The sequence below is a fragment of the Accipiter gentilis genome, chromosome Z (assembly GCF_929443795.1).
Source record: "Accipiter gentilis chromosome Z, bAccGen1.1, whole genome shotgun sequence".
NCBI lineage: Eukaryota > Metazoa > Chordata > Aves > Accipitriformes > Accipitridae > Astur > Astur gentilis.
The window spans coordinates 2,742,248-2,754,554 of record NC_064919.1 but is presented as its reverse complement, the minus strand read 5'-3'; the positions used below and the strand labels follow the sequence as shown (position 1 = coordinate 2,754,554).

Genomic DNA, 12,307 nt, shown 5'->3' with positions numbered 1-12,307 from the left:
ACTCATTACAGCTTGCAAAGAAATTGAGATTTCTGTATGGAAATTGAATTACTCTGCATTACTAGCACTTTGCTGAAAATCCGTTATCTAAAAGAAGCAGAAGGAAGAAACAACAGGTTGACAGGCAAAACGGACTTTTAGCTTGTTGGCTTGTGTGCTGTAGCCTCTTCCTTTGTAGGTGTAGCAAGAAAGCCTATAGATAAGGTCAGTAGCTAAGCCAGTGTGTACAGTTAGGGTAGTCAGTACTCTGAATGCATTAATACACGTTTAGAGCTTTTGTACACACTTATGATCACTATATATTTATTAAGAATGAAAACTTGGATCAGAAAGGCTCAGGAAAGAGGAAGAAGAACAGATAAGAAAACAAACATTATCTCCACTTAAGAATCCCTAGTGAGCAACAGGATGCAAACCAGAGTTGAAAGGAACGCAAATTATTTGCAGATGAAAGGAAGTATCTATTTTTAAGGAAAGTCAGCCAGGTCATGGGATGCCAATCACCAGGTTAATTAGATAGTGACATAAAATGTCAAAGTGTCACACTTCCAAATAATTATTTGTGGTTGCAGTATACAAAAATAACTAGTTATAAAAAAAGTTATATACTATTAAAGAAACCAATTAAATGTGAATCCTAACAATAAATGCATATATGCATTATTAACACTAATACACTGCATTTACTTAGCATTTTTTCTATCAAAACATATCAAATGACATAAAACTGTGGATGAATGTTACCTAATTTTAAATGGGGAAACCAAGATACAGTGAGACATTATTAGAAGAATGGGTTTTAGCTCACAGGTCTATGCTCCAGCCAATAAGCTGTGGTTAACACACTTTTGAATGCAAAACATGAATCACCAATACTTTTTTTTTTTTTTTTTTACTTTTTTCTGGAGGCCAGGTTTGAGCAATGGAAAAAGCACCAAATTAGAATGAAACCTTATTTAAGCAATTTTATAGTTGTTACTTCAAAGACAGCTGATAAATATGTACTTCCACATCTTATACAGGCAAAGGCTGCATAAAGGACTTCCAAATATTACAAAAGAGCTCACATTAACTAAAGTTAACTGGGATATGGCAGTCCCTTCCTTTTTAGCATCTTTTGTTGGAGAATACTGTTTTATTCATAGGATTCATCAACATGTCTGCAGGAGAGAGAGAGACAGCATGCTAACAACCAGAGAAGTCTAAAGTGTACTGCATATGGGAAGTCTCACCTTTAGCCTCACTTACTTGTGAAATTCATGCTACAACTGTATACATAATAGTGGCTGGAGTGGCATTCAAATAGTATGTAATAGAGGGTACTGTCTTCCCTCTTGCTTACCGATCTACTTTCTGCCATCAATGCTTAAAAACTGCCAGGCAGGGAACTAAGCCTACTTTTGACAGATCCTTTAAGGTCAGAGTACAGTTTCATTAGCTATGTCAGAAGAGGATAAGCAGATGGGGGATAATCCTTATGTTGACGGATGTGACATATACCTTGTTATTGACTAACTCATTTATGGAAAAGGGTCCTTGCTTATCCAGAAAGGTCAAAATCAGATTTTCCTCAAAATCCCAGTGACATTTTTTTGGTACATCCAGCATTAGGGTCTGAACCTGACTCTGTGATCAACCAAGAGACGTGCAATAATGGATTAATACCTTACACCTGCTTCCTTTAACACAGGAACAATGGGATACTGTCTTTCATAGCCTCCCATGCATTTTAGAAAGCCTGTTCTCACATGCATTATAAGGGCATCCATTATAATCTCACCAAGCAGGTGGTGATTACTGCAGTATTAATGGCATTCCAGTTCTTCACCAACACATCATTAATAGTTGACTTGTAGCCGTAACAACAATATGGATTTCCAATATCCAGCAATTTGGATACAAAAGGTCTAGGATCATCTGCAGTTTAGAAGAAGGATTGACTAACACATCTAAAAGTATACTAGACATAACACTGGCATCCTCTGCCATGCAGATATGGTCTCTGTCTTGGCATTATGCCAGTAACTGCTCTTCCACCATTTGTTTCTTCTATGAAGAAAATTGTTAGAGAACTTCCTACCTTTTCATACCCTGGGTATTTTCACTCATTTCTCAGACTCAGGCTTTTGTAGAGTTGCATTAAAAAAAAAAAAAAAAAAAAAAATCTTTTACAGACAACAAAGCACATGCAGTTTGCTGACATTCTTTTCAATTTCAAAACTACATAATACATTTTTCCATGTGTTGATAAACTGGATTTTAAAAGAGCATTTTCTGGATATCTAGATAATCAACAACACAATGAATATAAACATTTTCTATAAATAGTTCACCATATGGCTACCATTCTCAACAGATGGTGTCTGTGTATCCACTAGAATATACAAGAGCTATGCAGATTTTGCCCTGCAATCATTCAAAATTCTAAACAAGAATTTTTGCCTTAATTTTGGTTTTTATTAAGCTTAATCAATGGCAAAACATATAATTTTTTCACCTAACTCTTGTATGGGGAACAAGTGCCACAACTACATTAACAAATTTATTTGCAAAAGGCAGGTAGACAGTCCTCACCCAATTGAGTCAAAAGGATTTCAAAAAAGAGAGACACTAGGTACAAGATAAGCTTCTACAGCATAAAGGGATCTTCTTAATCTTAGGGCAGCACCCTGCTGCCAAGGATAGTCTTTACCTTTCTAAAAAGCAGTTTCACTTGCAAACAGCCCAGTACTTTGTCAGACAGAATGGAGTCTGGACTATGTTAAGAAAAATTCTGGCATCCAAAGAATGTGAGTTTGTGTATATTTTGCAGCAAACATTACTAGAAAGCCAAAGTATTTTATCCAGTTTTAGTAGAAAACAATCTTACTAGCTTTTTATAGTTTCCTTAAAGCCACTATATAAACAATTCCAGGTTTTCTACACTGCTTTGAGAGGCTGCTGGGCAGTTGAGAATATTTATCAAAGGAATACATGACTGGAAGTAAACCACTTGGTCTATCCTGTTTCAACTTAAAACTACTTAAACTCATATCACTGTGCAAACACTTTCTGGAAAACTCTTCTTGAGCTACACTAGTTTATCTGTTTGAAATCATCTTTTAATTTCCAGTCTAGATGTTCTTCATGGCATTTCTTACCCACTTGAACAAATACTGGTTTTAACTTGTATAATTTTTCTAACTTGGTATTTTTTCTGAGACTTTTATGGCAAACCAACATATCGTTGGACTTGATCTTGATGGTCTTTTCCAACCTAAATGATTCTATATTCCCCTCTCAGTTATTAAGTTGTTATGCTTCCTATTCTTAAGATCTTGTACCAGACTGTCATTGGCTTTGCCAGTCATGAGTTCTTCTTTGCCTGTCCCTGTAGCTCCTAGAGGGCTCCTGCTCGCATGCGCATCCCCACGTTGTTCCAAATAAATCACTGCTTATTGCCCTGCACTGGCACCAGTGCTCCATGAAACATCCCTGAGTGCAGAGGAGGGAATCCCGGCTGCTCCTCCTCAGAATAGCAAATTACTGCAATATTGGAGAATGGCTTCACATGTTACAAAAATGTCTCAGTTGTTTCTCATAATTAGAGTGAGTGAAACATAGTTATTCTCTATAGTAATGTATTCAATACACCTGAAATTCCTGTAGAACTGCAGAAGAAAGGTCACATCTCAAACCCAGCAAAATATTCATGTCTCATAACTATGTACAAATTGCTGAGATACTTCTGTGAAAATAAATTATCAGAAAGTATTTAACTGATATATCAGTGTAAAGGAGAGTAGATAAATAAGAAGGGTAATGTACGGTACTATGCTTTGGGTTTGTGCCTCCCCGTTGACAACACATCAGCTTTTTGGCTGCTGCTGAGCAGTGCTTGCACAGTGCCAGGACCTTTTCTTTTTCCTACTCTGCACCCCCAGCAACTGGGCTGAGGGTGTGCAAGAAGCTGGGAAGGGGCACAGCCCTGCTTTCCTGGAAGCAGCTGGACATCTGCCTGCTGATGGGAAGCACCGAATTAATTCCTTATTTTGCTTTGCTTACATGCACTGCTTTGCTTCACTTATTAAACTGCCTTTATGTGAACCCATGAGTTTTCTCACCTTTGCTCTTCTAGTTCTCTCCCAGCTATATGGACAGTTTGATGCTGGCCAGGGTCAACTCATCACAGTCACTAAAGTAATTTCAAATGTGAAAATATGCAGAGATAGTGGCCAGCCAGTTAAAAAGAAGAGATCATAGTTCATACAATCAACTGCAGAAACAGTTTCAACATGCTGATTTAGTCAGACAATAACAATTTTTCCTTCATGAACAGGACAGTGATTAAAAGCTGAGATACACGTGAATTAAACAATAAATAAAAGCACACACTCTTCTTGTCTTAATATATGTATCAGAGATAAGGAACTCCCATTTGGTACTGAAATAACTAAGGATGGACAAGTGAGTGCTAAGATCCGAAAAAAGCAGCATGTACTGTGTAAGTATGCAGGACATTTTTTAAAACTTGGATAAATCAAGTACTATAAATTAGCTGAATATTAACAGGCTTATTATTAAAAGTTATTATTTCAAGTATAATTTAAATGATGTTAACTTCTATTCTTGCAGCTCAAACTATACGTAAAAAAAAAAAAAGAGTAAGAAGTAAAACTAGAAAAGAAAGCAATCCATCTATATAACCCTTTTCTTCTGCAAGGAAAACTTCTTTACAGTTTCTAAAAGTATGAACTGTAAATAGGGATGGACATTAAGTTGTCTATGTAACTGCTTACTGCTCAACTTAATAGGCTTTTCCTGATAGTGTTCTATATCTGATAAACTTGAAATAAAATCATATAATTAATGATCCACATCTTTAATTTCAAAAATTTCCTAAACACTTTTACTTTGAGGATCCTAGGAATGCGTGTATTAGATTCACACGCTCACATGAAGCCAACAATGAGTAGTACACAACAATTCATTCCCTTTTTAACCAGTCCTAAAAGCCTTTTACTTTCCCCTAACCACCAACCAATTAATTTGCCTACCACTTGCTGGCTCTGGGACAATGCTCCCATAACCCCCTCCCACCTAACTCAGTCATTAACTAGGTTAGGGGAGCATTTCCCTTGTAAATGAGTCCCCTAAGAATTTTTACTTTTTTTCCCCATAAAAGAGAGAGCAGAGCATACTTATTTTACTTCATATGCAACAGACAGTATTTCTCTTTAAATATAAAAAAAGGAAATAGACACCAATATCACTGTGAACAGGTAAAAATATTTTTGCCTGCACATAAGTTACTGATAAGGGAAAGCTTTAGCGTGTGTTAAAGAAAGGAGTAATTCAAGTATTATGGCACTCCACTTTATAAACTGATGATTCTGACTCTTTTCAAGCACTGCCCTTAGTTTTGTTTAACTCCTCTGAGGAGGCAAATAGTAGAAACAGAATGGGCCCATCATAAACATGAGGTCAAAATAATCACACACTCATTCAGCCTGAACCTTAACTCCTGAGTGACCACAAGGAAGACTGAGGTTTACGCAGTTTTAGGAAGGAGCATGAAGAATCACGTAAAGACAGGGCTCACTTGAGCCACTGCAAAGCTTACTTGAGTAGCCATGAGACCAGCTAGAATTGGCCTAGCTGGTTGCAAAACATGAGCAGACATACTTTAGTTATGCTAAAAATTAAGTCACATAAAGACAAGCTGTGTTGGAGATGCTGCTCGCTATGGCAGATATTGGATTAGTAATTCTACTTAATGATCACAATGGGTTTAAACGATCTGTTGGTCTGTAGAGTGGTTTAAATAATAAATCCATGAGCTAATCATTAATGGCTTGCATAATGTCACTTCTAGATGAGAATTTCCATATCATGTATAAGGGCAATGAATGGAGACATTTTCAAATTAGGAAGGATGACAACAATTAGGGCACTTATTAAATGGGGAAAAAAAAGATGCAACAATAGATGATATGACAAAGGCGTGAAATACAGAGAAGGACAGAGAAGGCATATACGTGACTTCTTTCTAAACTCTATAAAGACATAAAAAAAAAAAAAGAAACGTGTTTCAAGATATCAGAGAAGATGAAATCTCCACAAAAAATGTTCCCTCTGCAAATCACAGCAGTCCTCCCTGCTCTCTTTGGCTCATATTGATGACATCAACATGAAGGGAAGTTCAAGAACCAGCTTGAGTCTGACTTTCCACGTGAATCTCTTTTAAAAGTGCAAACTACTTCATTTTTAATGAAGGACAAGAGTTAGCAATCAGCAGGAGAACTATCAAAGAAAAAAAAAATTAGCAGTGAATTGTCTCTGCCATTTAACTTAAAAAGACACCACTGGTACAGACCAAAAAGTCCATGAAGTCCCATGTTCTGTCTGGTAGTGTGTAACAGAGGACATCAAGAGGAGAATTGAATGGCTCACTTTCGCCAGCATAATTTTTTGTTCAATTGCATTAAAATTTTGGAAAATAACAAGTTGGGTGGGAAAGAATTAATCATAGCAAAATTAAGAAAGACTAGAAATAGACTGTATGAATATATTGTATATGAAATGAAGAACTAAATGTTTAAGACTAACTGCTAGAGACAAATTGAGAATATGGCATAAAAAACAAAAACATTTTTGACATGCAAATTCTCACACTTTTGAAATTGTCACTCTCATTTCTACATAGAGAAACAGTTCAGTTTAAAAGAGGAATGATATGACCATATTAGATGTCATCAGGAGGATTCAGAATTAAGTAGGAAATGTTAAACTTCTTAGTTTGCAACATGTAAGTTTTCCAGTTTTCACAAGGATACAAGTGTCAAATATTTTAGAAAAAGACCCACTTTTCCACCTACAACTTTCTGAATATAACAAGTATCAATTCTGCATTAAATATATCTGCTTATCAATTAATCAGTTAACTTTTACAAGTAAAAAAGTGTTAAAATATTAAAAAAGTTTCCATTAGTTAAAAACTATTAAGGAAACACTTTCTATTTCTAACTACACTTGTCATGCCCCCAACTGAATTTAAGATTCATTGCAACTTGAGTAAACATCCCATAAGTTCTGTGCTGTACAGCTGAAATCTCCCTAAGCAGTATAGGTTTGCAAAAGTTACTAATTTCTTTTTAAAGCACTGTTTAAGGGTAGTATCAACATATACTCACGTCTTGGACAGAAAGAACAATTAAGTTCCTCCAAATAGGAACTGAACACCATCTTTGTATGGATCAAATACACTAGACAATAAGTATCTCCATTTTAAAACTGCATAAATATATTTGTTTTATAAATTTCACCAGCAAAATCTTTGTGTATTGACTATTGTAAAGTAAAAAAGACACCAGGGAAGTGCAATTTTTTGCCAAAATCCCATTACCTGTGTCCCAGCAGCACCCTGAAGGTCATCTGATGCAGTCCCAAATAACTTGGCAGCAAGTTTGACCAATCCCAGTTCCATTCAGTAATGGTTGACTGTTGATACATGGCAAGAAGCTATTGTTAGTTATTAATCAGTGTTAATATGATCAGTAAATTAAAGCTCCAGCTGTGATATACTAACCAAGAAGGAGGGGGGTCTAGAACAAGGACTTAGACAGATGATATCAATCATGTCCACAGAAGAAGGTTTTTATTCCAATAAGACAGCAATTAATTTATAAATCCATTTGGGGATGTAGCCATTATTTATAAAAAGATAAATCAATTTTTTGAACCGTTATTCTTCCAACTGTTAATGGCATTCTGCCCAACCACTTTGTCTGAGAGCTTGACTCTTTGTTTGAAAAGCAAAATAATTGGCAACTTTTTATGTAACAGCAATTTACATTTTCTGCTGTCAGCAAAAAGTTTGTCATGAAAAACTTGGTATAGCTGGAATTCAAGATGTAACCTGTATCGTAATTAGAGTGATGGTTTACTTGTCTATTGTTTTGTAAGTCACTTCAGTCACCAGATGGTTATTATAAACAACAGTAAGTCTAGACAATATGAACAAATATAACTCCATATTGCTCATTTGATAAATAAAAGCAATCTACAATAATGGTGGGCAGACAAAAGACCACACACAACATTCTTATGTTTACAAAACAGTAACTCCTGTTGCATAATATTAATTTTCATTGTCAGTAATGGTCACGTAGTGACTGCAATTCAACATTCTTGGGAGGAAATAATTAAAAAATTATTGTTGTAACACTAAAATAGCACTGAGTAGTTTAAAAAAAAATGAAGCAAGTCAAAACAATGGAAATAAACCTAAATAAGAAGCATAAACTATATCTTGCAGTGCATCTTTTTCTTCTTACAGACAGCACTTGGTTCTTCTGGGAGAGCAGAATCAGTGCAATTCCTCCCTTCCAACTTTATTTTATTCCATTTCTTTTAATTTAACTTTCTCCCTAACCCTCATCTTTGGCATGCACTTAAAAGTAACATAGAAAAATTAATGCAAAATACAGAGTAAGAAAGGGAACAAAGAGTAGCTAAAGAAAGAATAATGTAGTGTGAAAGTGGAAAGTGAATGAAGCAGCAATAGTGAACATCTGATAAGAAATAAGGGAAAAAAAAAGAGTCAACTGAGAGAACAATGGGAGAAGAACACAGGGGAGGAAACAGGCAACTGTTCTGTACTCTACACTGAATTAAAAATAGACAAATAAATATGGAGGAAGTACTTGTAAAATCAAGAGGTAGAAAAAGGAGAGGCTAAACATCCAGTAGCAACAGTCATAAAACTGGAAAATTTATAAGTATACCATATTGGTCCACAAACTCATCAGTTCTGTGAAAAAAATTAAGGATCAGTTTGAAAAAAGTCACTTCAGGAAAGGAAAATAATTTCTTTGTAGCATTTTTCTTCTTGATACTGTTGAGGAACTGCATAGCCTAGACTTAAGCTTATTAGACAATAGAGGAGCAGCAGCACTGGCAGAGACTGAGGTGTCAGGACAAATTGATAAAATCAAGAGCAACAAGTTACTAGGACCAGATGGTGATTATCCAAGATTTTTACAGGAATGTAAGAATGAAGTGGCTGAATTGTTAACAGAAATGACACACTTCGTAGAATGAGCTACTGAACTAGAGGGTTAGAAGGTAAGAAATTTACATATCATTAATAAAAATGCAATGCTAGAGCTGATCTCAAAATAGCAGTTCAGTGGCCTTTGTTTCCTGAGCAGTAAAATTCATAGAAGTTACGATTGAGTATCTTGCTAAATTTGACATGATAGGGGCAAATTAGCAAAACTTCAGAAAAGTCAACCACCCTAATGTACTGCAATTTTTACATATACTAACAAACAATACATGGAACGTTTACTACAAATTATCTTTCAGAAAGCTTTTGAAATAATTCCTCTTAAGAAGTCCTCTACTGAGGAAGGTAAGAGCACGTCTACACCGCGTAGTATAGACATACTCTTATATTGTTATATATTATATTTTTAAATATTATAATATATTGTATAGTGTAGTGTAACACAAACATTCTATGTTTAGAGCTGAACCAGCTGTCTGGACTCACAAGCAGTATTGCCATGCCTATTCCAATTGGCCCTTCTGAGAGAAAAGTTCTAGAAAGCAATACATAATTAACTCATTGACAAAATATGTTGTGAAACCCACAGCTTGTTGGGACTTAGAATTTATAAAAGGATAAAATGTTAGTGTATGTATTAAAACCCATCTAGTTACAATAGATTTAAAGAAAATCAAGAAATTAATCACGGATTATAAACTCCTAACCTTCAGGGCAGTTGCCAACCAATAAGAAATGAATTTAAGAAGAAATATATCCTTTAAAGAAGAGTAATTGTTCCTTGCCAGCGCTCTTGCAACTTCTGCAAGCATTACTAATAACCTTCACAGGAAACCAGACACTGAGCTATAACTGACCACTATTTTACAAATAGACAGTCCCACACCACTAAATAAATGTGCAATTTTATAGTAAAGGGAACTAAATTATTTAATAATATTATTAAGGTTAGGAAACAAGTCTGTCATTGTCTAACAACAGGGTTGGCACACGGTACTTTAAGGTCCATGATCTACACTGTTTTTCCTTTTAATTTTAAGATATTTTTCCATATTCAGGTGATAGACTTTATGCCAAAAGTTTACAAAATCCTAAGCAATTTGATATGAACTATCCCTTGTCATCTGTTGATTAATAGAGCACTGCAAACCTGCATGTAGTAGAAGAATTCTGCCCTGAGTTGTCACTACTTGAAGGTCTTATTCTACCACACTATTAATGAATTGAGAATTGAGGCATGGTAAACTATTTTCTGCATTTCAAATTGGAGTAAGTGATTCTGTAGCCCCTGAAATTCTATCAATTTAAGATACACATAAAGGCACTAGTGGAACAAAAAAAGAGACTTTAAAAGCATATTCCTCTGGAGTGAGAAGCCTTGTGAAATTGGTATCAATCTCCTTTTTCAGGATATTAACACTTTTATTGCAACGTGACAATGATTAAGCATTCATTAGACAAGCAAGGAAAAAAAATCCAAACCAAAAAACACAAAACAGATCTATTTCACAGCAATACAATTGGTGAAATAGTCCAAAATGTTCAAAATTAGGAAAGGAGATTATATTATTTAAAAGCAGAGTTGTACTGAAAAGGCATGTCTTTCTACCACAAGTCTGTAAAGTGAATTTCATGCCAAAGTAATACCATTTCTTTTGAATATTTGAAATTGAGGGGTGAATCAAAACTGTAGATGATAGACTAGGAAGACTTGAGAAGAGATGGTATAGGATTTTTTAAGTGTTCAAGTGCTATCAGAAACTACATACCATTTTGTGTAATGAAATGGTCATGTGGTGCTCTGGCAGACATTTAGGCAACTGTTACATTATCAGGAATCTAATTTCTATAAGTAAATTATAAACCTTTACATATCACTAACATGGGTTAATGAAAAAAACAAAGAAATGGATGCTTTCATTTTTTTGTGGTTTTTTCCCCCTGCTTATTCTCACTGTTCTGTTAAATTTCTGTATTTCCAAAGTATCACAGAAATGTTGAACAGTAAAGGAAAGACTTATCAGGAAGATTCTAATTGTGCACTTGGAGTTTTGCCATGATTTTTCTAAGGACTAAGACTGGCCCTATGTAACATTACACAGATGTAATAAATGTCATTGGTCCTAATGGGCTTTCCTTCACTATACTGAACTAACACAGAAAGTCTAAATAATACAAATTACTCCTACATGCTATAATTCTGATAAAAGAAAAGGAAAATAATGGCTTTTTGAACTTTATGCTATTGTAGAGGGTGCCCTCATTAGATTCACAAGTAATAATATTCCTTTCCACTTCATCAAATGTGAACATATGTAAATAATTCCATTTTCATAATTTCAGTCTCTGTCATTATCATGCTTATAAGATTGACAAATAAAAATTATACTATAATCAAGGTTTCAGATTTTCACAAACCTGATTGAACACTTTTGCACAAGATTGTCTGTACACCTGGAAGGGGTTGAAGACAGGCTGCTCTTCTCTGCCCTTCAGTGTCAAAGGCAGGCATTGAGTGGACGTAACACCATCTTCAGAAGAATTCTCACAAGTCAGCTGCTCTTTTAAATATTCCTTGTAGAAGAAAAAACAACCACAAAACAGTATATGCCACCTAGCTTTCTAAGCGAAATTTGCCCTAATTTCAATCACACAATGTGCTTTATAGAAGTTCCTTATCTTAAAGGAATAAGTAATCTTTTACAAAGTAGAAACCCTTTTAAGAGTAACACCATTTTACAACAAACAATAAGTAACATCCATGAATGTCCATCCAACCGAAGCAAATCAGAATAATCTAAGCTATTGTTTTGAAATTGTCATCAAATTATGTGTATCAATTCTCATTTAATATAGATATATTAGGTGTAAGTGGAAATGAAAAACAGATGTTTTCTATGAGCTGTTGGAATGTAAGATGGCTATTATACGATTTATTTTACATGATAAACTATACATGAACATTGAAAGTTATTTTTTGGACAGCATTAAATAGTTACTACATGACTGTAAATTAATTGTTTGATGAACATGTTCAAATCAGTTGTTTAAACACAGGAAATAAATATTCTCCTACTCTTCAAAGCTATTTTTAATTGTTGAAGCATTCAAAGACTAAAAGTCATTTATGATTTACATGGCAATTTTAGAAACTATACTGCAACAGACGCAGGATTATTTTGGCCACAATCTTTTCTGTTTTCACTTCTTAAACTACTATGTAAATAAATCATCATTGCATGCCAATAAAGTGTTTTG

General features: G+C 34.7%; 1 protein-coding gene across 1 annotated transcript in view; it reads right to left on the bottom strand.

The window, feature by feature from the left end:
- The window catches only part of KIAA0825 (KIAA0825 ortholog), a 251,368-nt gene that overhangs the window by 107,065 nt on the left and 131,996 nt on the right, over nt 1-12,307 (bottom strand). The window contains exons 19-20 of the mRNA XM_049795675.1: nt 11,468-11,623; nt 7,385-7,479 (exon numbers count right to left, since the gene is read on the bottom strand). Of these exons, the coding sequence (XP_049651632.1) occupies nt 7,385-7,479; nt 11,468-11,623 (251 nt within the window). The remainder of the gene's footprint in view (nt 1-7,384; nt 7,480-11,467; nt 11,624-12,307) is intronic.